This window comes from Camelus bactrianus, chromosome 26 (genome assembly GCF_048773025.1).
Source record: "Camelus bactrianus isolate YW-2024 breed Bactrian camel chromosome 26, ASM4877302v1, whole genome shotgun sequence".
Taxonomy (NCBI): Eukaryota; Metazoa; Chordata; class Mammalia; order Artiodactyla; family Camelidae; genus Camelus; species Camelus bactrianus.
Window position 1 is genome coordinate 6884935 of NC_133564.1, and position 27147 is coordinate 6912081.

General features: G+C 43.4%; 1 protein-coding gene across 15 annotated transcripts in view; it reads left to right on the forward strand.

The window, feature by feature from the left end:
* The first annotated feature begins 5214 nt into the window (after positions 1–5214).
* The window catches only part of FBXO25 (F-box protein 25), a 69597-nt gene continuing 47664 nt past the window's right edge, over positions 5215–27147 (forward strand). For 10 of the 15 annotated variants that reach the window (XR_012502369.1, XR_012502370.1, XM_074353340.1 and 7 more), the window contains exons 1-7: positions 5216–5369; positions 10631–10771; positions 11004–11141; positions 18232–18335; positions 22536–22585; positions 24963–25055; positions 26898–26991. Coding sequence is in view for 13 of the 15 variants with exons in the window: in XM_074353340.1 (XP_074209441.1) it covers positions 11008–11141; positions 18232–18335; positions 22536–22585; positions 24963–25055; positions 26898–26991 (475 nt within the window). In the remaining 2 variants the exon portion in view is untranslated. Of the gene's footprint in view, positions 5370–10630; positions 10772–11003; positions 11142–18231; positions 18336–22535; positions 22586–24962; positions 25056–26897; positions 26992–27147 lie in introns of all 15 variants that reach the window. The other 5 variants (XM_074353337.1, XM_074353335.1, XM_074353338.1 and 2 more) reach the window with 5 other exon arrangements.

Consider the following 27147-nt stretch of genomic DNA (forward strand, 5'->3'; position numbering starts at 1 on the left):
GTTCCTGGAAGCTGGAGACGGTCAGAGGGCCGGCCAAGCAGAGGCCCAGGGATGCTGTTGTTAAAAGGCTGCAGCTACCTTAGCGACCAAGCCCGGCTCATGCTGCCCCAGAGTCAGATGGACGTAGGGAGAGGGGTCTGGAAACTCCAGGCTCAGGCAACAGCAGACACAGAAACCCGTCTCGTGCGAGAGAAAGAAAACAACGTTTGCAGTGGGAGGCGGGGCTCCTGTCCCAGTCCTGCTGTCCGGGCACCGCTGCCTGAGTCCTGAAGGTTTGGCCGTATCTGCAGTGAGGGATTGGGCTCCCTCTAGGAGTTCTCTCTGGGTTCTAACCGTCTGCCTCTAGTGGGTCCCACACAAAGCAACGTAGAAGCAGAAGAGCAGCAAGGACATAATCACACGTGATGAGCCACCTTCAGTACCACCTCTGAAGCGACCTGGAGGGCTGACCTGTTCCCACTGTTCAGGCTGTGGTTGTGTTGTTGAGGTCAAACGATTTCGGCTGGATGGTGGCCAGTCTCTCCCTCCCTTCTCCATGGGGAACTAGACTCCCCAGGCCCCGTAAAGTGTCAGACCCTAGTCCCTGCCTGCAGAGAGCTTATGGTCTTCATGCAAAAGTGAGATTTTTTTTTTTTTTTTAAAAAGGTTGAGGGCAGTGCTGGGCTGGGATTTAAATAACTGAAATGTATTACAAGATACTGTGGTCGTGTAGAGAGTGGTAAAGATTACAAGCACTCAGAGGGCTGGGGGTGAGGGACACTTAAAACAGGCCCCTCGGGGGCAATTTCCAGGAATGGTGGACGAGTGACTGTCAGATGAACCAATTCTCACCTGGATCCACGTCTGCCTATTTGTAGGGTCCCGGCAAGGTTGCCAAGCTTTCTGGAAGCCTCGGGGCCTTGTCTTCAAGACGTGGTAATGATAGGATTGACATCTAGGGTTATTCTGAGCATAGCTGAAGCAGAGTGCTCAGCACAGAGCCTAGTGTGTAATGAGCACAAAGTCAGTGTCAGGCACTAACGTCATTCCTGCTACTAGCAAGGCTTTGTTCTGTAAAGACATGGGAGTTGATCTGAGTCTTAAGGAGTAGGGTCCTGCGGACAGGCCAAGTATAATTTGGAACAGTGTGGAGATGCTCCCTTGAATTTGTGCGTAGAGTTTCATGTCACAAGAACTGGGAGGTAATGGAGATTTACTATTTATTTTTCTAGATTGGAGTATCTGCTATCTGGGGTTTCCCATTAGAGGAAGGTGAGCATGGCTCTAAGAGATGTTACAGAAAAGTCTGCCCTGTTAGATTCCATACTAAGTTATGAAACTATGCTTTTCACCTTTCACCTGCCAAAGTAATTTCTCTACACCTGTGACCCCCTATAAAAGTTACTAGCCATTTGTGCAACTGATATGGCCCTTCCTTGGGTTCTTTTGAATTAAATAAAAGTTTGATTGCTCTCTGACAGTTCTTACATGCATTTCCTGCCACAGTCACAGACCACAACTCCCAGCAGCAGAGGAAGATTTCTATGTTGTTCTGCACTTCCTACAACTCTTAATGGGATTCTGGCTGCAGGGTAAGCACTCAACATATTTGCTGATTGTTTGATTTTTTATTCAATATGGTGTATAAAATTTGACCAAGGATGTCAGAAAATGTTCCTCCCATAGAAAAAATATGTCTTGGTTTATGGTTTACTGAGGTTTAACATACTTACGGTAACACTGTCAGTCATATTTAAGACACCTGTAATCTCGTCCCAAATGACACCAGACTTTTCCATCACCCCAGAAGGTGGCCTCTGTCCCTCCTCCAGCCCTGCAAACCCACCACTGAAGGGGTTCTGTCATCACGTGTTAGCGCCACCTGTTCTGGGACTCCCATGAACGGAGTCATGCTGCATGAACCTCTGTGCCTGCGTCCCTCACTAAGATAATAGTCTTGATAACAACCCGTGTTGTCCCACATGTCGGAGGCTCACACTTCTGCACCAGGGAGTGGTATTCACCACTTGCATAGTCCACAGTTTGTCTGCCCACTTTCTTGTATCTAGGCTGTTCCAATGAATAAAACTGCCACAAGCATTATTGCACATACTCCTTGTGGACACGTTTTCATTTATCTTTGATAAATGCCCAAGATGGAATGTGCTGGGTCCTATGTATTAACATAAATGTGTCCATAAGCCAGGTTATAGGCAGCCTAACCTTTTCCATATAGATCAGTTCACTGCCTAAAACATGCAAGAAAGACAGAGGGAAATAACGTTTGCTGAATAAATGGATACAAATATTCACACATTTAACATTCCCAATATCCTCAGAGGCAGATACCATGACCTTCACTGCAGGTGAGAAACCAAGGCCTTTTTTGTTTTTTAACTAGCAAAATACTTCTATTATTTTATAATGATAAAACAAGGACAGTAAAGATTCCTTTTTGGTGTATACCAGGGTTAAGGGAAGTAGAAGAAAAGGGGATTATCAGGATTTCTATGTGACAATACTTGCCCCAGCCTGTAAACACCCCCAGACTCTGTTTCAGCACACGGCAGGGCCACCTGGCTGTGGCATTGGACCAGGCTGAACAGAGCGGCTGCCGAGTTGGGTGAGGGGCTGTGGGGGTGCAGACTGGCTGCTCTCAGGATGAATTCTGCTGATGATACATTTTGCTGGGCAAGCAAAGAGTTCCTGAAATGGAGGGGTGAGGTGGCTGTAGGAGTCAGTGCAGTCTTCATGCCCCCTGCCCCCATTCCTACATCATATTCACCATGTGCTCCTGGCCGCCAACCTGGTTTACAACCATAAAATTCTGTTCCAATCCCTGTTTTAAGGGTAAGGAGACCCAAGACCAAGAGGAGATTTGAAACAAATAAGCAAACACACAGATTGCCAGATGCTGGCTCCTCCCTGTGGCCTCACTTCCGCACCTGTTGGCCTGGCGGTGTCTCCGACACAGGCGAGCTTTGGCCCCGATCCCTTCCAGATTTGTACGTGCTTATAGCCCTCATCACCCTGCTTTTTCACTGTGTGCTTGCCATCCTGTACTTCCTTGAACAGTGAGCTCCTGAAAATCAAGGACTTCAACCTCGCATCCACACCACCTGCCATGGTGCCCACCCAGCATGTGGTCTGTGTGGCATGTTCATGCTTGAGACACTACGGTACATGCTGCTCTACCAGTTCTACACCAGGGTGACAGGGTTCTGTCTGGGTGGCTTGGTTTAGTTTTTATTTCTTACCCCAGTATCATCGCTGTATAGAAAACAGAATTGGTCTTCATGTGGTGTGTAAAGATGCCATTAAACCTACTATGTGTTCCAGAGGAGGTGGACGAGGAAAAGCGACAATTCCCTGAGCCTGGCCGGAGCAAAGCTGAGATTTCAGGATCAAGGACACACACCCTGTCCTGTGCAGCATTTGGGAACAGCCGTGTGGTGGCCTCTAGGAAGAGTGGGGCCCCTGTGCTGGCCATCACCCCAAGCCCAAGTGAGGCACGCAGGTACCCAGCAACGCCTGTGACCAGTGACTGTCCCAGTTCACCGTTACGAGGGTCCCCAACTTTGGGGAGGGGCTGTAACAATGATTTAAATGTCCCAAGTCCTTGGATAGAATCACAACTGGATTATTTTAAAGAAAATGAAGAAACCTGGCATTTTCCATCACCAAACAGGTACACATGTTAGACGAACAGATGCTTGGTGAGTAGGCCGCTCTTCCAGGGGACCATCTCCCCACACTGAGCCCTCCCCTGAGGTCCCCAGCCACAGGTCACCATCACAGGAACACCTCTGCCCCCTCTACTGTCTCCCCTCCTCCACGGGGGGGGGGTGTTTATAGAGGGCAGTGTGCAGGTTTGTCTTACAAGCAAAGAGTGCAGTTAGGGGAACAAGAGCTCTCAGAGGTATTTGTTGACCATTGTTGACCATGGGCTCCAGCTAGTTCTCTGTGGATGCCTGTTACTTAGCTTCTTCTTGACCTAGCCAGTGGAATTCCTCCACAAGGAGCAGGTGGATGCTGGCAAATTAGGCTAAACTTAATACTCTCCTTATGACCCCTCTGGTGGCAGTGGGGTCTTCGCTTGGCAGTACCTATGGAAACTCCACCCCGGACGTTAACAATTCCAATTACAGTAATTTACCTGCAAACACCCCACCACAGATTTTAAAAATAAAGACCCATACTACAGTTACTCATTGGGTAGTATTAATGGCAAAGTACTGGAAAGAACCTAATGTTCGTCCATCGAGAAAATCTAAATAAAGTACGGTAAGTCCACAGAATGGAATTTCCGCAACCGTGAGAGAAGGAGAAAGAGGGGGAGGAGGAGGAGAAGGGGCTGGTTCTTAAATATTGCCGACCTCCCTCCATAATAACGTTTGCATTATTTTAAAAGCATGTAGACAAAGGACGCTATTAAGACAAGCACACCAGGAATACTTTACTAAAATATTTTTCTAAAATATGGGTACCTACCATATGCTTCCTGCAGCGTGTTCCAAACATACAAACATACAAACATATTTCATCAAGAAAAATACTGAGATCGGATACATACTGCTCACAACAAACAGGCCCTGTTTTTAATATTTTTAATGTGCTCAGTTGTTTCTTATACAGCTCCTGTGAGGTAGGCACCATTATAGTCTCCGTTCTACTTGCGGGGAATGTGAGGCAGAGACCTTAGGAACTCATTGATTTCCACGCCTCCGGGCAGCGGGTTCTGATTCGAACCGAAGCCCAGCTGAGAGCTTGTTCCCCTGCTCTCGCCTCTCCTAACCGGGAAAACCCCTAGATGAGGCTGGTCCTCGGGGGCACTTCCCACCTTCCAGAAAGATATGCACAATAGTCTAAGTCGTTTGTAAACAAAGTACTTGAGCCTTAAAACTCAGTACACAAGGTAACGAGGCGCACAGGGGCTGGGGGCAAATCGAAGCTGCATTCCAGAAACTCAAGCCGTTTCTGGCGGCGGCTGGCCTGTAAAGTCAAGTAGGTTGTGGTGAGCGTATATAGGTATCAGACTGCAGCCCACGCCGCCCTCCCGGCTCCCCAGGTGCCAACACACACCATACCTGGGGCCTCCCCTGCCAGGACCCCGCCCAAAGCGGGCTGGGCCCACTGCGCGCGCGCGGACAAGAGCGGGGCGGGGGGCGGCTCCCACTGCGCACGCGCGCGCCGTCGGCCCCGGGCTCAGGGTAGCAACAAGGCCACGCGGAGCCTCACCGGCCAATCAGCGCGGCCGGGGGCGGGGCTTCCCCGCGGCGCTTCGCGGTAGGCAGCGGACGACTTCCGGCAATAAAGGCCGACGCGTCGCCGTCAGGTGCGGCCTTTGGACGTCCGCGCTCCAGATGGGCCGGGGACAGTCGGCGCTGCAGGTAAGGACTCGGACGACGGGCGCTTCAGGTGGGGACTGTCGGCGTCCGCGCGTCAAGTGGGCCGGGGACCGTCCGCGGGGCACAAGGCGCGGTCCCCCACCCCCGCCCACCCTGGGCGTCCTGCCGCCCCCCGCCTCCCCAGGTCCTCCACCACCCCCGTCTCCCCGCCTTCCCTCCTGAACTCGCCCCCCGCCTCCCCAGGTCTTCCTTCCCACCACCCTGGTCCCCCTGCCACCCCTCGTCCTTCCACCCGCCTCCGCCTGATCCGCCCTCCGCCTCCCTTCCCCCGACCCACCCTCCCGCTTCCCAGGCTCGAACTCCTTCTCCGCTTCTCCCGGCCCCTCCCTTCCTCCCCTCGGGTCTCCCCGTCTGCCCCCGCCCCGCCGAGCCCCCTCCTCCTGGAGCATCTGCCTGGGTGCGACCGCGTTCTCCCGTGTCTGTGGCTCCGGGCTCGTCTTCAGTCTCCGTCCTGGCTTATTTCTCTTACGCTGATACTTCTGAATTTTGCATCCTTCCCGTCGCAGTAAGCTCGGTTTGACCCTTCGCCCAGCCCCTTTTGGAAGGAATCGGGGAATTCGTGGATTTTCCTGTGGAGCCTTATTTTCTCGCGTCTTCCAGACCCTTACCGCGCAGCCCTAGTCAGAAGTGATACACTTTCTCTTATTATTTCATAGTCTGTTTTCCCCTATCTGGGCACACGGTTTCCATTTCCACGAAGCGTCTGTGTCTCTCAGGCCTTCTTGCAGTACCTCGCATTTCCAATTATCAGCCCCTCAGTTTACCCTTTCTTGATGTTCTTTCTGGACCAGATTCTTCCGCACTTAAAAGCCATATTCAGTTTTGACCTTAAATTGTTTGACTCAGTTATTTGGAAATCTTGTAAGGAAAAGAAGGCAATAGAAAAGGCCAAATGCTTATCAAATTGAGGACCAGTCATCCTTATCGCAGAACAAAGAAAATTACTTTTTAAAAATTTATGAAGAAAAGTAAGAAATAAGGACAAAAGAAACTCCTTTGCCAGCTTTTTCTCCCTGAATTTCAAACTGCTTTACCCTTATTTTCACTGAAATTTGTTTATTTCTTATTTGTTTGTACTATGTACAGCACTAGCTCTGGCTCTGCAGTTATAGTTTTGAACATCAACTTGATAACTGCAGTAAGTACTGATTACACCACTTCCTTTTCATGTAACTTAAAAATAAATAGCAAAATACATGTAGCCTTTTCAAATTTATTATTTATATTTCCTGTCGTATGTTTTCCTTGCCTTAGTGTGTTTATATGTAAATTGACCATTACTTTAGATCACACCTGGTGATGTAGGTCAGATAAGGTAAAAAATGTAAAAGAAAATAAAACCCTGCAATTTTATGATATCTGTTTTTATAGGGTGTTCAGAAATTGCTGTTATAAAAAGAGAGTGATAGAACATGGATTGTGGAGTGAGATTCCATGAGTGTAAATGCCAGCTCCACCAAACCTTTTGCCTTCTTTTTCATCTATAAAATGGAGAATTGAACTTGTAAAATGGGGATTGTAATATTTCCTGCCTTGTAGGGTAGTGTGAGTGCTAAATGAGATAATAGAGGTAAACTGTCGAGGGTGATGCCTGACCCATACTAATGTAGCAAGTGTCTGCTGGTCTCACTAGTTAACAAAAAGCATGCTTGCTGAAGGAAAGACGTTTCTTGGTTAGTTCTGATTCTTTCATGTCAAGAGTTTCTTTTTCTCTGTGTTGAAAATAAACTCTTGGAAATGTACTGTTTTTTTATTTCCACAGTCTGCTTAGCTGCTTTTCACTCCTTCAACCTGTGGAAATGCAAACGCTTAGCAGGTGAAAAGTTCTGGCCAGCTATATTTGAGTCAACGTGAGTTATCTGTAGAGTTTTGGTAGTTGTAAAAAAGAATCTTATCTCACTGGAAACACCAGGCTGACTCTTAACTTCACAGTAGGAAGTTAGTGTAAATGTTGATTGCCTGTGAGGCCTGAATAGAAGTGTATTAAGTGGTGAGTGGGCGTAGGGTCTAAATAGGTAAGTGCGGTGTTTGTGCGTCAAGTCTTAAAAGTACTTAACGTTGGCTGAGGTGTAGGCTCGAAGTTTCTGTTGCCTAGTTAGTCGTTCTTTCTGCCCCATTCTCCCATTCATTCTCTCCTGCAGACCGTTCTCAAATCAACTGCTCATGGTGCTAGATTGCGCAAAAGCTTTTAATTATTTGGAGAATAAAGCCCAAATACCATTGACAGTCAGCGTTCTCCTGGTCCCCTTTCCATCTGCTGGTCTGTACATTTCTCTGCCTCAGCCAGCCTTTCTGCTTATTCTCAGACATATTACATGTCTTCCCATCTTCAGTTTTTCATCCACTGTTTCTTTGATTGGTATTTTTTCCTTTCCTTTCTGTTCACTTAAGAGCTAACCATGCTTTAGGGCCAAGCTCATGTCCTAGTTCCTCTTCAGAGGTTTCCCAGGTGATTTGCTTTTTACTCTGAATTTGTTATTCTCTTTACCGTTCATTTGGTACTCACGTTACAAGATTGTAAGTATGCATATTTACACATGTATTTTAAATGGTAAACCAAGTATGTTAATTTAAATATATGAAGACTTCTAAATTATCCTAGAAGAAAACTAAAATAATAAATTTGTAAAACCTATGAGCATACAAATCACAAAAGGAAAAAAATGAAACAAATACTGGGGAAGATTCTTTAGCTGCACGAAAGAATACAAATTAACATCACCATTTCTGCCTTTCAGATCAGTTGTGTTCTATAAAAATTATCACATGGGTAATGAATGTTTATGTAATAAAAGAAATATTAAAAATGTCCCAAAGAAAAAATAATGTAAACTCACTTGGAATTCAAATATGCAGAGATATTCACTGTTTACATTTTGCTATATCTGCTTTTAGATTTTTCCAATGCACATGTATAAGTTTGTGCCCACATTTAGAAATACATAGAAGTATCACATATATTTTCCTAAAACTTGTTGCTTTCACTTAATATATCCTGAAAATCTTTTCGTGTTAATAAATATCCATACAATTATTGATTGTTAAGAGCCATTTACTACCCCAATGTAATAACGAATGTATTTAACAAAGCCTCTTTTGGATATTTTAATTATTTATAATCATTAAAATTTGTTCTTATTACAAGGAATTCTTCAAAGCACAGTTTTCTACGTAATCTCTCCTCCCCCAACCAGTTTTACTGAGATGTAATTGACATATAGCACTGTCTAAGTTTAAGGTGTACAACATACTGATTTGGCTTATACATCATGAAATGATTACCATGGTAAGTTTAGTGAACATCTATTATCTCATACAGATACAACGTTAGAAAAAGATAGAAAAAAAGTATTTTTCCCTTGCAATGAGAACTCTCAGGATGTACTCTTTTAACAATTTAAAGATGTAACTCATACAGCAGTGTTAATTATCTCTATCATGTACGATACATCAGTAGTACTTATTTTATAACTGTAAGTTTGTACCTTTTGATTACTTTCATGTGCACATATTTATATATATATATATATATATATATATTTACGTATTTGTGGGGTTGGGGTTTCATTTGTTTTGCTGTTGTTTTTGTAGTTCATCAGCTAGATGGTATACTCTGAGGGAAGGGACGTACAGTGTAATAACAAATTTAGTCTGTGTTTAAGTGTTTGTCATTGAAGTAATCCTATATCTGGCCTATTAGCAGCATTCTGCATGGTTGCCACTTGATTTTTTTTTTTTTTTAAACACAGTTTAAATGTGATACCAGGGATACTTTGGGAATTGTTGGAGATGGTCCTAACAGACATTGTTGTCTTGTATGTATTTTATGAGACTGAATTTGCCATTATCATCTGCTTCATCATGGTACTTGCCTTCTTCTGTAAGAGTGTTCTCTGGCCTGTGTCTGAAGCTTCATGAAAATCAAAATATCAGACACATGCTGTTGGAGACGATTTTAAATAATCTGATTGACTGGACATGGTGGTGGCTTTTACATTTTAGGGTGATCAGTAGTTGTGAAACAAGTCTGTAAGATGAGGCTTATCAAAGTAGTGATGAGATTTAAGGAATTATTTTGATTGTCCTCTAAAGCAGGAATCTAAGTTAAACAGTATGTGACTGGAAAAGTTGTGTTCTGATTCCTGATTAGTTTAGTGAGGTTTTGAAATCCTCTTGGATTACTTCGTCATGTACTTCATCCGTTTCATACTCCAGTTCAGTAATTGGGTGCTTGTAGGTGGACCCAGAAGTATTGTTGAAGACTTATTATTTTCTTCTGAAATTTTTTTGTCTTTCTTAAGCCAGTATAAATGCCTATTTAGTAACCTGTTTTTTGTAATGGTAAATATAGTTGGGAGATGGTATTTAAACACTTTCATCTGTCCTGTACTCTGTGGCATATTTTTCCAAACTGATGAAATGTCTCAAATCTACCTAGGACATGAGGTTTATATAACACATCACTCTATTGAAACTGTTTCTGTTATCAACTACCTTTTTGTAGCTAAAGTCAATGTATGCTTTCTAATTCTTACCATACTGGCTTCTTTGTAAGTTTCTTCAGTTGATCATTTCTTTCCTAAAAACATTCTTCTCGTGGCTCTTGCTTTTCGGTGCCTTTCTCAGCTCATCTTCACCTGCTGCCCTTTAAATGTCAGGGCCCTGAGCACCGCTGCCTGGCTGCCTTCTCCCAGTCTGCCCACCCCCATGCCTTTACTGACTCAATGCGGATGGTTTTCCTGCTTGCTGTGCAGCCTCACCCCTCTCCCAGCCGTGGGTCTCTCTGTGCGTTTGGGTGAACCGTTCGGTGATTGCTGGGCCGCTCTGGGGTACCTGGCCTCGGTGCAGGTGGGTGGGTATTGCACTTCCTGGAGGAAGGCAGGCTGCAGACAGGCGCTGTTTGCACAGCACTTGTTACTGTGGAGACAGTGGGCAATGGCCGGGAGGCAGCGTCACCCTGAGTTCTTTGTGACCCTCAGACCTGGTCAAACCCTCCCTCCCTGAGGAAAGCCCCTTCCTTGGCTGCTTAGTGTCCTCGGAGTAAAGTCCAGCTCTTTTGACTTAACTGCCCCTCACTTGCTCTCCATCCTCGCTGGCAGCCACTCCCCCTCACGTTGTCAGCTTCGGCGTCGCTGAGCAGGAATGTTTCATGTGGTGTTGCGTCTGATTTCTGGCAAGTTTTCTCTGTTTGGTCTAATATTCCCTTTTTTTCCTCACTCCCTGTCCACACTCTTCTCTGTCAGGTGTGAGTGAGATACGCAGCTTTGGGCTAACATCAGCAGTGCTTGTCCATCTCCCGGTTCTAGTGCAGCTGTGTGACCACCACTGTCCCATCACTGGTGCCTGCCTAGCACTGAAGGCGTGTGCAGACATTTAAATGTTAAGTAAGAACTTCATTCATTAAAATTAATGAATAAATAACCTTTAAAAATTGTGCATAGTTTTGTACATCTGTGACTTATGTAATACTGTGCATCACCTATACTTAAATAAAAAATCAAATACTCTAGGCAAAAAAATCATTAAAGAAATTAATGAATAAATGTTATAAATGGAAAGAAACTTTTACTAATTACACATAACATTTTTAACATAAATTAACCGTTTTTTTAATAGAACCATGCCATTTTTGGGTCAGGACTGGAGATCTCCTGGATGGAGTTGGATTAAAACAGAAGATGGCTGGAAAAGATGTGAGCCCTGGAGTCAGGAACTTGAAAGGGAGAATAACCAGTGTAACATCAGTCACAGCATGTGAGTTGCAGCTCAGCAAAGCTGTGTCACTTCCTGCTGAACATTTATGGATTTTGTTTGTTTCTCGTGTCTCTGTGAAGCCCCAGGACAGCACTGTGGCTGGGAGTCGCCCCCACGCAGGGCTGGTGTGAGGGAGGAAGCACGTCATTCAGCTGAAGACTGAGCCTCGTAGATGCCTAGGACCCACCCAGAGATACTACTTTCTTCTTTCTGTTTAAAACATTTAATCCTTATGATAATCTGAGAGATGAGTATTATTATTATTAACCTCCCATTAGAGCTGAGGAAGTTAAAAGACACGATTGTGGCAGCCTGCATCGGAGGCCCATGAGATGTTCTCTCTCAGAGGCCCAGGCTGTGTAGCGACTTTGTTCAGACGGTGACATCTTCTCACTCTGCTGCCCAGAGTCGGCCTCGTCTGCTCCGTGCAGGGTGGCGTTGGCCCGGTGCATCTGCACCCCACCCGCTGGAGTAGAGGTGGCCGAGGGTGCTTGTACCACAGGTGGCACGTCCCCCACAACTCGCTGGCTGGAGCACCAGCTGCCAGGGAGGCCGGGGTTGTCCTTCCCCTGGTGGCCGTGGTCCAGGTGGAAGTCAGACTGTGGGCGCGGAAGCAGGCGTGCGGCCTGGTGTGCGTGAGTGTGGGGAGGCTTGGGCCCTCTTCCTCCACAGGGTCATAGGTCTCCTCATAGATTTTACTGCTCATTTTTTTCTCACATTTGCATAATTATCGGTTGTGGATTTTGAACTGACAGGTCATCTGTTTTTCTGACAGGAATTTACTTCTTCAGACTAGAGATTGGTTTTGGCAGTATTTAATCTTACATTTCAGATTATAGCAAAGATAACAGGTAATATATGTTGAATTTCTGTTGAGGCGTTTCTGTCATTTTGAATTTTATTTAATGTTGATGGCTGTAAAATTTATATAGAGTTGATAATTACATATACTGTTAGTATTAGGTAATTAGTATTACACAGTTAAGAATTTTCAAGGTTATTTTTGTGTTACAATTTTTATAGCAAATTTTAAAAATTTAGAGTTGGTTAAGTGTATATGGAAATGTTAGGTGTCCCAATGTCCATGATTCAGTGTGGAGACTCCTCAAGTCACTTCTGTAGGATAAATAGGTTACAGAGTGTTGGTTTTAAAAAAAGCTGTAACGCGTGAGAGAGAGTGTTAACTGCAACATCTGCACTAAGGAATTTGCAGGTCTTTGTTTTTTCCTCACGTATCCTTTTTCCCCTCATCCCACATTACTGGGAGTGTCTCCACACACAGAATTAGAGAATACAAGCAGGACATGTTTGCTTGATCAGCTTCGTGGCCTCCCGTCTCCCTGAGCCCCTTCCCCGAAAACACTCCTACGTACCCACTTGCATTCAGACTCATTCCAGACTCCTTTGCAGTAGTAAGTAGTGCCAATGGGAGCTTCTCAGTGCAGGGGGTCCTTCCTAAGACAGAAGGCTCTGTGACAGCACTGTGGACACGCACTGTCAACAAGTGAGCGGAGAGATAGTCAGCACCCTTCCTTCCCCCATCCCGCTGCCTTTCTTTCACGCTCTGCCTGTTTTCTTGTCTTTCTGCTCCTCTTGCCCACTGCTACCAGACCACACATCCATACCTGTGGGGTGGGGTCAGGGATGGCCTGAAACTGAGGCAAACATCTGATATTTTTCCCCCAGAAGAAAAAGCAGTTTTACTTTAGAAACAAAACTAGAATTTGAGAAAGAAGGTAAAATTTTATGTTACCACCATTTTAAATCACTATGTAAAATGAGACCTTATCTTCCCCCCGGATGTTTTTAGGAAACAGAGCACTCCTGTTCCTGTTGATTTAGAGGCTGGGTTTTCTAAAATTGGAAAAATCATTGTAGTAAAAATCATTTAGGCAATTGGGACTCTAAGTAAGTTTGTTAATTTTCTTTTTTCTGAATGGGCATGAAAATAGAAGACCTTTAAATACCCTCCTGCTTACTTCTCGCCACATTTTAGGACGAAGTTCAGAGGGAATGGCTCTCACTTCAGCGCGGCCAGTTTGGGGGCTGCCCGCCCGCCCCCACTCTGAGTACTGATTACTCTGCTCTTTCAGGCAACACTCGTGAAACTGTGGAGGTTAATGATAAGCAGATAGAAACCTCTCTTAAAAGTTCTAAAGTTTATCCATTTAAAAGATGTCTACAACTTAAAAAACATCCTTGCTGCTGAGATCCTTGTGAAGCCGCCCCTCCCACGTGAAGGGTGCAAGAGTCTCTTCACAGGCATGTTTTAAACGTGGAGATGCTCCACAGTCCCTTCATGTACACCTGTCTCCCGGTCTGTCTCCCTCTTCAGACAAGAGAGGCTGGCGGGCCGGCCCTTCAGGGATTTCCCCAGGGCCCCTCGTCTCCTGTGACAGAAGGGTCAGCTCTCCGCTCCTGGCACCTGGCTTCATTTCTTTGACACTGTTTCTGGAAACAGTGGTTTTCTGCTTTTCTTTGATGTGTTTGTGATTGTAGTTAGAAAAGCTATTCAGATTTGAAAGCATCTACATTCGTATTTGAATCAATGGCAGTGAACTAGTGTGAGATTAAATATGAGCTACAACCAGGATCAGCCAGTTTCTGTGAATTGGTATATTTAACGCCTGCCACTGAATGGTAACTTGTTTGTCTTTTTAAATGCACTTTTGCCTGTCTTGATAATTTACGACTATTGCCAGTGTTGTTTAAGTCTATTCTGACAGTGATAAATGGATTCATTTGGCAAATTCAGCTGTTTTTGTTAAAAGTGAGTACTGGTTAGTGGAAGGAGCTTGTGTACAATTTTCTTCCTTTTTTTTTTAAAGAAAGAAATGGAAAATTTTATTCAAGCCAAATTTGAGGATTACAACCAAGGAAGAGTATCTCAGAAAACTCTGAGAACTGTTCTGCCCTTCAGAAGTCAAGACACAGTTACATAACCTTTTCTGAGACAGGCATCGAATGGTGTATTGACAGTTTGCATAACCCAGACCTAAGCACCACGTGACCCCTTAATCAAGAAGGAATGTTATCTTTAAGGAGTTGTCTTATGAGAATGTTGCTTCTTATGGTTGAGTGGAAATTTCTGCTGATGGGGAAGGCTTGGTCAATGTATGATGCACAATGTACAGTGTGAGCAGAAAGGAGGCCAAAGGGCAGAGAAACTTTGTTGTTTAAATTTTCTTGTCTTGCCATAAAATATAAATTTTATTTCACAGTTCTCTCTTCTTATATTCACTGAGAGTGACCAGGACATTCTTAAATATTTTTATGAATTAACTCTGGTGGTCTTTTTCCCCTTTGCATTGGCCTCTTTTTTTTCTTTTTAAATAGACTTTATTCTTTTAGAGCAGTCTCAGGTTCACAACAGAACTGAGCAGAAAGCACAGAGTTGGCACATAGCCCTCCCCACCCATACATATATACTCCCCTACCCCCAACATCCTTCATCAGTGTGGCATATTTGGTACAATTAATGAACCAACATGGGCACTTTATGATCACCCAAAGTCCACAGTTTACATTAGGGTTCACTCTTGATGGTGTACATTGTATGGGTTTTGACAAATGCACAATGACATGTAGCCACTGTAATATCTATCATACAGAATAATTTCATTGCCCTAAAAATCCCTTGTGCTCCATCTATTCATTCCTCCCTCCTTCCTTCTGCCCAAACCCCTGGAAACCACAGTCTTTATTTCTATGGCTGTGCCTTTTCCACAATGTCGTTTGGTTGGAATTGTACAGTTTGTAGCCTTTTCAGACTGGCTTCTTTCATTTAGTAATATGTCTTTTGAGTTTCTTCCATGTCTTTCATGGCTTGATAGATTTTTTTTTTCCACTGCACAAATTTTTTTAAATTTACATATATGTACTGTTCATTGTTTCTAAGAAAATTTAGAGCTTTAGCTTTTTAAACTTACATAGTTATCAAAGGAATAAAGCCAAGCACAAAATAAGAATTAACTCCAAAAGATACATACACCCTGGTATTAACAGCAACATTATTTATGATTGCCAAGATACGGAAGCATCCTAAGTGCACATCAATAGTTGAATAGATGATGGAGATGCAGTGTGTGTGTGTAATGGAATACAACTCATCCATAAAAAAAGAAGGCTATTTTGCCGTTTGCAGCCCTTCATTCACTTTTTTTTTTTTTCCACTTCAAAAACCGGAATTTTATTACCAGCAAAGACATTTCCAGTACATCAAAAATAACAAAATACCTAGAAATAAACTTAACTAAGGAGGTTACCTATACTCTGAAAACTGAAATGACACAAAGAAATGGAAAGATTTCTTGTGCTCTTGGCGTAGAAGAATCAGCACTATCAAAATGGCCACACTACACAGAGCAATCCACAGCTCCAACATAACCCCCCTCAAAATACTCGTGACATTCTTCGCAGAACTAAAACAAACAATTCCAAAATTTATAAGGAACCACAAAAATACCCTGAATAGCCAAAACAACCTTTTGTAGGTCTCTTTTTTTTTTCTCTCTCTCTCTTCTTTTTCTACTCTTTTCTTGTGGTTTGAGAAAGTCCTTCAACATTTGTTGTAAAGCTGGTTTGGTCGTGCTGAGTTCTTTTAGCTTTTGCTTATATGTGAAGCTTGATTTCTCCATCAAGTCTGAATGAGAGCCTTGCCGGGTAGACTATTCTTGGTTGTAAGTTTCCCCCTTGCATCACTTTAAATATATCATGCCACTCCCTTCTGGCCTATAAAGTTTCTGCTGAAAAATCAGCTGATAACCTTATGGGAGTTCCCGTGTATGTTATTTGTTCCTTTTCTCTTGCTAGTTTTAATATTTTCTCCTTATCCTTAATTGTTGTCAGTTTGAATGACTATGTGCCTTGGTGTGTTCCTCTTTGGGTTGATTCTGTGTGGTACTTTCTGTGTTTCCAGGACTTGGGTGACTGTTCCCTTTCCCAAATTGGGGAAGTTTTTGGTTATTATGTCTCCCCAAATTTTCTCAGGTCCTCTGTCTCTCTCTTCTCTTCTGGGACCCCTGTAATATGAATATTAGAGTGTTTCATGTTGTCCCAGAGTGCTCTTAGACTATCCTCATTTCTTTTTATTCTTTTTTCTGTTTTCTGTTCTGAAGTAGTGATTTCCACTAATCTGCCTTCTAGCTCAGTGATCTGTTCTTCTGCCTCATTTAGTCTATTCTTGGTTCCTTCTAGTGTGTTATTCATTTCAGTGATTTTATTCTTCAACTCTGTTTAGGTATTCTTTATATTTTCCAACTCTTTGCTAAAAACTTCACTCTGTGCATCTATATTCCTCTTGCATTCTCTGAACATCTTGGCCATCTACTTTAAACTCTTTCTCAGATAAATCGCCTGTCTCCTCATCACTTATTTCTTCTTCTGGGATTTTAGCTTGTACCTTGGCCTGGCAGATATTCCTCTGCCACTTCATATCATCTGTCTTTCTACATGTTTGTGGGTTCCTTCCACAGGCTTTGGGATTATTGTTTTATTATTTCTGGACTCTGCCCCTGGTGGATGAGGCTGGACTAGAGGCTTATGCAGGTTTCCTGGCAGGAGGAGCCAGTGCCTGCCCACTGCTGGGTGAAGCTTGGTCCTGGACCTCTAGCGGGTAGGGCTGTGTCTAGAGGCCTTTGTGACTTAGGAAGTCTGCTGATGGGTGGGGCTGTGTTCCCACCCTGTACGTTGTTTGACCTTAGGCTGCCCTACAGGCTGCTGGGTGGGGCTGGGTCTTGGTGCTAATGATCCAATCAAGATGTCAGCCTCCAGGAAAGCTCATGTAGATTAACAGTCCTGGAATGTCCGCCACTAGCTTTTATGTCCCCTGAGTGAGCTGCAGCCGTCTTCCACGTCCCCAGGAGACCCTCCAAATCCAGCAGGCAGGTCTGGCCCAGGTTCCTATGAAATCACTGCCTCTGTCCTTGGACCTGGTGCACATGAGTTTCCATGTACACTTCTCAAGTGAATGGAGTCTCTGTTTTCCCCAGTCCCATGGGGCTCCCAGAGCCAAGCCCCCCAGCCTTCAAAACCAGATGTCCTTGGGTCTCCTTCTCTTCCCAATGCTGGGACCCAAGCTGGGGATCCTGACGTGGGGCTTAGAGCTCTCACTCCTGTGGGAGGGCCTCGGCAGCTTAACTATTCTTCAACTTATGAGTCGCCCACCTGGGGGGTATGGGGCCCAGTTATATCGTGAGCACACCCCTCCTACAGTCCTGCTGTGGTTCCCTCTTTATGTTTCCAGTTGCAAAAGATCTTTTTTGCTAGGTTCCAGTCTGTTTTTCGATGGTTGTTTAGCATTCAGTTGTGGTTTTGTTGTAGTCACGAGGAGAGGCAAGCTTGTGGTCCTACCACCCCTCCATCTTGACTGGAACTCCTTGTGTACAGTTTTCTTGGCTGAGTAGTGATGGGGAAATAAGCAGTGTTACTCCTGTGGTTTTGAGCCTCAGTCCCTGGGCCTCTGCTAGCCAGCTCAGCCCCACAGACCGCCCTCCTTGCTGTCAGACCAGAAACAGCTCAGTTATCAGTGTGCTGAAAATAAAAATCGTGTGCATCTTCAATTTTGAGGGGGCGGGCTGCTTTTTGCATAGTCTTTTTTTTTTTTTTTTAACTACAAGAAAGAATTTTTTTTAAAGAAAATGTGTTCAAGCTGTTTAGTTATCATATGATTTTAATTTCTTATTTCATGCAGAAAATGGGAAAGCTTAAAATTGGATGTATTCAAGTGGAAAAAAATGTTTTAATTCAGATTTTATTTATAGTTTTACAGTCTGAAACTGTCTTGGTTGAGTATTGTCTAAGTCCTTATGAGATTCTAAACCATATTCATCACTTCTAGATATCACATTCTGAAAAGAACCAGGGTAAATCTCAGGTTTTTTAAAACAAAGCAACAACAACAAAAAATTGAATGGTAGCCTTATAATTTCAAACCTGTGATTTGTTTCTTTGAAAATTAACTGGTTGCTTTCAGAATTTAACATGATTTTCATTTTGGTCTCCTGAATTACAAACCAGGTGTTATTTTTAATTTTTGGTGACAAATGAAATCCTTGTCAAAATATTTTAATAAGATGTATCTTTTTTTCAGTATCTTAAATAGTGAAGATGAAGAAATATTCAATAATGAAGAGCATGAATATGCATCCAAAAAAAGGAAAAAGGACCATTTTAGAAATGACACAAATACTCAATGTAAGATCATCTTCATTAATAATTTTATGATATTTCACTTGTTAAGGATGCTGGTGCCTGGAGTGCTTTGACATCAGTGCTGATGCAGGTATGTGAGTAGCAGCACCATGTCCATTGCTTCCCGCTGGCTTAGTGGTCAGGCTTTCACAGCTCAGCCATTTAGTTGAGTAAATAGTAAGATTTGCAGCAGCAAAACAAAAGACAGCAAAACCCATAAAACAGCCTCTGTGTCTGAATGTGGAATAGCCATCCTGAATTCCGGTCAGTTTGCCCCAAAGCTGTGATGTGGAACCTGAGGTGTCTTGACTTTGGACTTTGGTGCAGGAGATGCTGCTGATTTGGAGCAGCAGGTGGAGGTGGTCAGCACTGGAAGCTGTGCAGGATGGGTCCGGGGGTGGGGAACAGGGGCTCCGAAAGGCCCTGTGCTACTGGGAACATGTTAGTGAATTCCATCGTGGGCCTTGGAGGGTCCCATGGGGGATGGAGTCACAGTCTTCAAAGCTTTGGGGGTTTTTTTGTTAATTGAAGTATAGTCAGTTTGCAAGGTTGTGTCAATTTCTGGTGTACAGCACATTGCTTCTGTCATACATGAATATACATATATTCACTTTCATATTCTTTTTCACCATGAGCTACTACAAGATATCACATATAGTACCCTGTGCTATACAGTATAAACTTGTTTATCTATTTTGTATATATCACTCAGTATCTGCAAATCTCGAACTCCCAATTTATCCCTTCCCACCCCCTTGCCCCTGATAACCATAGTTTGTTTTCTATGTCTGTGAGTCTGTTTCTGTTTTATATATGTTCATTTGTCTTTTTTTTAAATTAGATTCCACATATGAGTGATATCATATGGTATTTGTCTTTCTCCTTCTGGCTTACTTCACTTAGAATGACATTCTCCAGGGCCATCCATGTTGCTGCAAATGGCATTATTTTATTATTTTTTATGGCTGAGTAGTATTCCGTTGCATAAATATACCACAACTTCTTTATCCAGTCATCTGTCAATGGACATTTAGGTTGTTCCCATGTCTAAGGTAGTGTAAATAGTGCTGCTGTGAACATTGGGGTGCAGGTGTCTTTGGATTAAGGTTCCCTTTGAATATATGCTTGAAAGTGGGATTGCTGGATCATATGGTAAGTCTATTTTTATTCTTTTGAGGAATCTCCATACTGTTTTCCACAATGGCTGCACCACATTGCATTCCCACCAATGGTGTAGGAGGGTTCCCTTTTCTCCACACCCTCTCCAGCATTTATTGTTTGTGGACTTTTGAATGATGGCCATTCTGGCTGGTGTGAGGTGATACCTCATTGTAGTTTTGATTCACATTTCTCTGATAATTAGTGATATTGAGCACTTTTTCATGTGCCTGTTGGCCATTCGTGTGTCTTCATTGGAGAGTTGCTTGTTTAGGCCTTCAGCCCATTTTTAGATTGGGTTGTTTGTATTTTTCTTATTAAGTTGTATGAGCTGTTTGTATATTCTGGAAATCAAGCCCCTGTCAGTCTCATCTTTTGCAAATATTTTCTCCCTTTCTGTAGGTGGTTGTTCTGTTTTGCTTATGGTTTCCTTTGCTGTGCAAAAGCTTGTAAGTTTAATTAGGTCCCATTTGTCTATTTTTGCTTTTATTTCATTTGCTTAGGTAGACTGCCCTAGGAGAACATTGCTGAGATGTATGTGAGATAATGTTTTGCCTATGTTTTCTTCTAGGAGATTTATTGTGACTTGTCTCATATTTAAGTTTTTAAGCCATTTTGAGTTTATTTTTGTGTATGGTGTAAGGGAGTGTTCTAGCTTCATTGATTTACATGCTGCTGTCCAGTTTTCCCAACACGACTTGCTGAAGAGATTGTCTTTTCTCCATTGTATATCCTTGCTTCCCTTGTCAAAGATTAGTTAACCATAGGTCTGTGGCTTTATTTCTGGGCTCTGTCTTCTGTTCCATTGATCCATGTGTCTGTTTTTAATGCCTATACCACACTGTTTTGATTACTGTAGCTCTGTAGTATTGTCTGAAGTCTAGGAGGGTTATTCCTCCAGCTTCATCCTTTTTCTTTCATATTGCTTTGGCAATTCTGGGTCTTTTATGATTCCATACAAATTTTAGGATTATTTGTTCTAATTCTGTGAAAAATGTCCTGGGTAATTTGATAGAGATTGCATTAAATCTGTTGATTGCCTTGGGTAGTATGGGCATTTTAACAGTATTAATTCTTCCAATCCAGGAACATGGGATATCTTTCCGTTTTTTAAAGTCTTCTTTAATTTCCTTAATCAATGTTTTGTAGTTGTCCGTGTGTAAGTCTTTCACCTCCTATGTTAGATTTATTCCTACTACTTTGGGTGCAATTTTAAAAGGGATTGTTTCTGTACTTTCTTTTCCTGTTGATTCATTGTTAGTGTAAAGAAACGCAACTGATTTTTGTACATTAATCTTGTATCCTGCCACCATGCCAAATTCTTTTATTAGCTCTAGTTAGTATTTGTGTGGAGGTTTTGGGGTTTCCTATATATAGTATCATGTCATCTGCATATAGTGACAGTTTTACCTCTTTTTTCCCAATTTGGATCCCCTTTATTTCTTTTTCTTCCCTGATTACTGAGGCTAGGACTTTCAAGACTCAGTTGAATAGGAGTGGTGAGAGTGGACAACTTTGTCTTGTCCCAGATTTTAGTGGGAAGGCTTTCAGCTTTTCACTGTTGAGTACTATGCTGGCTGTAGGTTTGTCATATTTGGCTTTTATTATGTTGAGATATGTTCCCTTTATACCCACTTTGGTAAAGTTTTTTATCATAAATGGGTGTTGAATTTTATCCAGTGTTTTTTCTGCATCTATTGAGATGATCATGTGATTTTTGTCCTTTTCTCTTGTTGATGTCATGTATCACATTGATTGATTTGTGTGTGTTGGACCACCCCTGTGTCCCTGGGATGAACCCAAATTGATCATGGTGTATGATCTTTTTTATGTGCTACTGGATTCTGTTTGTTAATATTTTGTTGAGGATTTTGGCATCTATGTTCATCAGTGATATTGGCCTGTAATTTCCATTTTGGGGGGAGTGTCTTTTTCTGGGTTTGGTATCAGGATGATGGTGACTACATAGAATGAGTTTGGGAGTACTCCTCCTTTTTGGTCTTCTGAAAGAGTTTGAGAATGATCGGTATGAGTTCTTTGTATGTTTGATAGAATTCCCCAGTGAAGCCATGCGGTCCTGGACTTTTGTTCACAGGGAAGTTTTTTATTGCTAATTCTATTTCATTTCTAGTGATCGGTTTGTCCAAGTTGTCAGTTTCTTCTTGATTCAGTCTTGGTGGACTGTATGTTTCCAGAAACGTGTCCATTTCTTCTAGGTTGTCCATTTTGCTTCCATATAGTTGTTCATAGTATCCTCATATGCTGTTTTGTATTTCTGTGGTATTGGTTGTAATTTCTCCATTTTCCTTTCTTATGTTGCTTATTTGTGCTCTCTCTTTTCTCTTCTTGGTGAGGTTGGCCAGAGGTTTGTCGATTTTGTTTACTCTTTCAAAAAACCAGCTCTTGGTTTGATTGATTTTTTTCTATTGTTTTTTTAATCTCTATTTTATTTATTTCCTCCCTGATCTTTATTATTTCCTTCCTTCTGCTGACTTCTGGTTTTGCTTGCTTTTCTTTTTCTCATTCTTTTAGCTGGTAGGTTAGATTGTTTATTTAAGATTGTTCTTTTTTGAGGGAGGCCTGTATCGCTATGAACTTCCCTCTTAGGACTGCTTTTGCTGCATCCCATAGATTTTGTGTGGTTGTGGAAGCTTTGGGATTTGAGTAACATGGAAAAATGTATTTAAATGGAATACCATGGACAGGCAGTAAAGGAGGAAATTTTATTAGGGTGTATACAAAATGCATGTTTATAGCTACATATGTTTTGATAGGACTGTAGTCACAGTTCACTCTTTTCTTCTGAGTTACTAAGACTTGGTTCTGTCGTATCATTTCTCATGTAAAAATGTTTCAGCACCTTTAAAAAGATGCTGTTCTGTTAGGAAACAAAGCAGTTCTGTTTACATTTAGCCAAGTAAAGACATCTCTTATCCATACAATGTCAGATAATTTTTTTAGCATGTGCAGCTACTGAAGTTCTTTAAACTCTTCATTTTGTAATGATTTAACAGATTTTTAAAATAAAGTTAATTTTTATTCTAGGTTTTTATCGTGAAAAATGGATCTATGTCCATAAAGAAAGCACAAGAGAAGTAAGTATTCTGTTATAAATAAGAGTATATTTTGTATTATTTTTCTTGAATATGTGATGTCACATTAAATTATTTCTTTTGCAGTATTGAATCTCTATTCACATTCTGGCAGGTGAAAGCATGTGAGTGTCTTTAAGACAGTGATTTGTGTGTGTGCATAGTGTATGTCAGGGCCCCTGGTACAAATCTAAATCAGCAGAGGGCTATTTCAGAACAAGTGTGGATCCCCAGGTACTTTGATGTTTTCTCCCACTGTCCCCCCCAAGCTGTTCATAGTGAGCCTCTGGGACTGATGGGGATGTGTCCTGGCTCTCCTGTGTTTTGAGAGGGTGAGGACATTTGTAGACCCCTCATTTATTTTGTACATTAGCTAAGGTGCATTAGTAATTAAACTGGAATCTGCAGAGAGCAGTTTGAGCCCTACCCCTACCTTCTTTTGCAAACAGTCTGTTCACCTCAACTCTGCATGTTTCTTTTTTCTCTGCTTGGTATCTGGGGAGGCTTGTTTCCTTCTGTAGTCTGAGAAAAACATTTGCCTTATTTTGCAGCAATTGGGGAAAATAATTTAGGGGGCATATATTACTTTAGCATAAGTTAACGTGTTCCAGAAGTGTTAATGATGTGTGTTTTGAAACCAGCCCAGCTTTCTAGAAGCTTGAGGGCTTGATTCGAGACAGAATTTATTTGACCTCTTTGGTGATGGTTAATACTGTTAAATGAATGTGAAACCACTCTGATCCTTAAGATACACTCCAGGGCACCGTTGGAAGGTATTGGGTGGAATCTAACCTAATCTGAACTTAGGAAAGACTGTTAGATACTTTACTGTGGGAATTACCACACTGACCAAAGGACGGAGATCCAGGTGAGGCTGGCTCAGGAAACAGAAGGGCACCTTCCTGCGAGTGTGCAGGGGTGTTTTTTGGATCCTGGGGATGGGGCACAGGCAGGCGCAGGAAGGGGTTCCCCCACTCTCACCACCACCTTATGCCTTTAGTCTTCTCAGTTGCTGCAGGCCAGCTGTCTACTGCTTTGTTCCCGTGGCCAACCCCAGATGGGACAGCCCCTGAGGTGGATGCTGTCATGTGGCTCAAATGTGCAATTTTAAGTTCCCCCTAAGAAGAGGCTGTGGTGAGATGGTGGCTGCCTGGAAGGAATCTGTTACACTAGCATTTAGAATTCTGTTCACTGAGAAGAGAAGAATTATCAGCTGGGACTGATTTCAGATTATGATCTGTGTCTAATTACTTCCTTCACAGCTCACAGGAAGATATTTTGCACAGAGTAGGTATTCAGTTAACACACATATTGAATGTTTTAAATAAATGTATGTTGTTGACTTGTGGCACATTGGGACTATTGTTGGGATCTGGGTGCAGAACCAGATCAGCCATCTTAGTCTGAGACTACGGTGCTCCTGCTCCAGCCGCCCTCTGGACCCCCTCCTGTGTCAATTTGAAATGTGAGGCAAATCTGTCTCGTGTTTTCTGTGACTGTTCCCCACTCTCTGTCCCGACAACTCTGAGGTGAATATCTGTGTTCTGAGTATTTCAGATACAGAAGATAGGGTTTAAAATGTCTCCTGCAACCTGAGGTACACATCTGTACCAATCAGTAGAGTATAGGACATATCGTTGAGGGAGAACATCTGAAATAGAACGGCAGTGCTTCTGGTCCTGAAAGACAGTTACTCATGTCACCCTTGTGGCCTTTGCCTCTTGGACCTGTGGGCCTAATTACTGGCTTCTCAGGTTTTGGGTTCCCAGCCTGGACACTGACCACCACTACTTCCATCGCCCCAGCCCTCTCCACCCAAATGCTGGTTTTCAGAACCTCCCCCCAACCCCACCCGCTCAGCTGCCCCTTGACCCTGATCCTGTGAGGCTGGGCTGGGCTGGGCTGGGCCAGGCCAGGCTGGGCCTGCGGGCACATGTGACTCCCTGCAGAGGACTTGAACGTGTCCACATGTCTGTCCGTAGCAGGTGCTTCTTCACAATAGCCATGCCTTTGAGTATGTATTTGTAGTTGTACAGCCAGAACACATCCAGTTATTCTATGATTTTAGGGTTAATGTCACCTTCCCCCACACACATCCCAACAAAACAAATCAACAAGACATTTAATAACTATTTTTGTCGTTATATCAACAGTGGTGTAAAAATGCCAGTGCATGGGATCCGGATTATACATAAATGACTTAAATTTAGTATTGCTTTATTTTTACTCTCATCTAAATATGGAATAAATAAAAAACTAACATCCTTTGCCAAAATTAAAAAAAAAAAATCATACAGACTGGTTGACATTAACTGTTAGTTCATTTTGACTCATTGACTCATTCAGCGAATTTTAAGTATTGTGTATCTGTTTTTTCCAGAGACACGGCTATTGTACCTTGGGGGAAGCCTTTAATCGCTTAGACTTCTCCAGTGCGATCCAGGACACCCGAAGGTTCAATTATGTGGTCAGAGTGAGTGTTTTATTTCAAAGCCACTTGGTGATGCTTTTGAGTGGCTGGATTTTGGAGGCTGAGTGTAAAATATTTAAGATGCTTTTGGCAGCTGAGTAAGGTTGTGCTTGTTCGCGGGTAGGAAACCCCCAGGGAGCGTGTCTGGAGGAAGCGTGGTCCTGAGGCTTCTCGGCGGGTGCTGGGGCACCTCCCCACGCTTTCCTCCTGAGGTTTCACTGAGCCCCACGTGCAACCTGGAACCTTCAGAGATAGAGAGGAGATCGGAGTTTTTCCTGGGATTCATTACCCGGTTGTTACATGTGCATTTTCTGCTTTGTTCTTCACAGAGTATGAGCCCTCCTTAGCAGAGGAACAGTGGGCTAAGAGAAAAAAGGAAATTCATACAAAATAGAACTCCACAGAAGCTTCACTGTGTTAATGACATGTTTTAGAAGAGATTTTAATTCCTAGCCTACATCCAGGAAAGAAAGGGTCTTACCATATATTCCACGTGTGGTTTACTCTTATTTGCACAAAGATGAATCACCCTGTGACTTTCTCACCTTCCTATTCCTGTGGGCAGAGTAAGTGATGGTCAGGAAGCTGTTAATTTGAGGTTTTTAATGGTGCTGTGAGACTTTGGGAGGATTTTCCTTGTAATGGTTCCTAGGCATTTGGAAGTGTTACCAGAAGGATAAGAAGTTGGGGAGTTAAGTGACTTTAAGCTTGAGTGGATTATTCCTGTTTGATTTGGCCCCAGAGTTTGCCAGGGGACTGACGTGACCAGCACCTGGGGCTCCTTTGGGGCCGTGGGCTCCCCGGCAGCCTCGCCAGGCTGGGGCTGTGTTGAGGCCGAGTCCCATCGTGGGTTTCTGTGTTCTCACCCTGAGTTCTCACCAGACGGGGTTTCTGCCAGTTACCTCTTCTCTCCATAGTGGAACCGGGATTCAACTCCACTTTGTGGAAATATCGAGATTGAGTAGAGGGAAGGTGTGTCTGTTGACACATAAGAAAGTTGCAGAGTCTCTATTTTAGGGATGTAATGTTTTCTTTTTGTAGAACAAGGTTTGGTGGTCATATAGTTCTTCCACCTCCTTCCTTGTTTTTAGTTGTCAGATTTGAAGAGGTATGTAAAATCTCTACAATATTTGTTTCTAACAAATTTTCATTAAGTTTCCAACAGATTTTGCTTTCTATATCTCACTGAAAGGAGGCCAGAGACATATAAAGCAAAATCTGTTGGAAACTTAACGGGTGTGTGGTCACCTGAGAGTCATACCACTGAGCTTCCCTGCAGCAGCAGAGGAGAGGGGACAGTGCTCCGGCTGAGGAGCCCCTTCCCCACCAGGGACCCTGCCTCACTCAGAGCAGGTTAACAAAGAAGGAACGTGACCAGCTTTGAGAGCAGCACACCACTGGGAGGTGAGGAGCCCAGGAGGCAGGACGGCATGCAGACCAGACAGGTGTCAGGGTGGACATCACACTAGGGCCAAGGGCAGGTCTGTGCATCTCAGATGAGAGGCCAGAGGGGACAAGGCTGCGAAGCCCCCGCCCCCCGCAGGAGAAGCTGGGCTGAGAGGGGCCCGAGGGCAGGCCCAGGACCCAGGACGGGATGGCAGGCAGGAAGAGGGGGTCTGAGGACTGGTGGGGGGACCCAGTTGTGAGGATGGTCGGGTATGTGGCCAGCTTGTGACTGGTCTTCACAGGAGATGGCGCAGCCGTGGGGCTGGGCAGACCTGGAGCCCATGCAGGACCACCTTCCCGGTCACCTCCTGCAGATGGAGTGCAGACACGCGTCTGTCCCGGGGGAGGGGCCGGGCCTGCATCCCTGCTGAGGGGACCTCACCCTGACTCTCTCTCCAGCTGCTGCAGCTGATCGCCAAGTCCCAGCTGACCTCGCTGAGTGGTGTGGCCCAGAAAAATTACTTCCACATTCTGGACAAAATCGTTCAGAAGGGTAAGTGGTGACTGATACTTTTAATCATCTAAATCTTAGTTAGGAATTTGGTGCAAGGAGATTGGATCTTTCTATCATTTTACCCAGTGTTATGGTGTCAAATACTGTGCTAGTGTCACTGCTGTTTCCTTCCAAGGTGCTTTTGCGCACACAGGG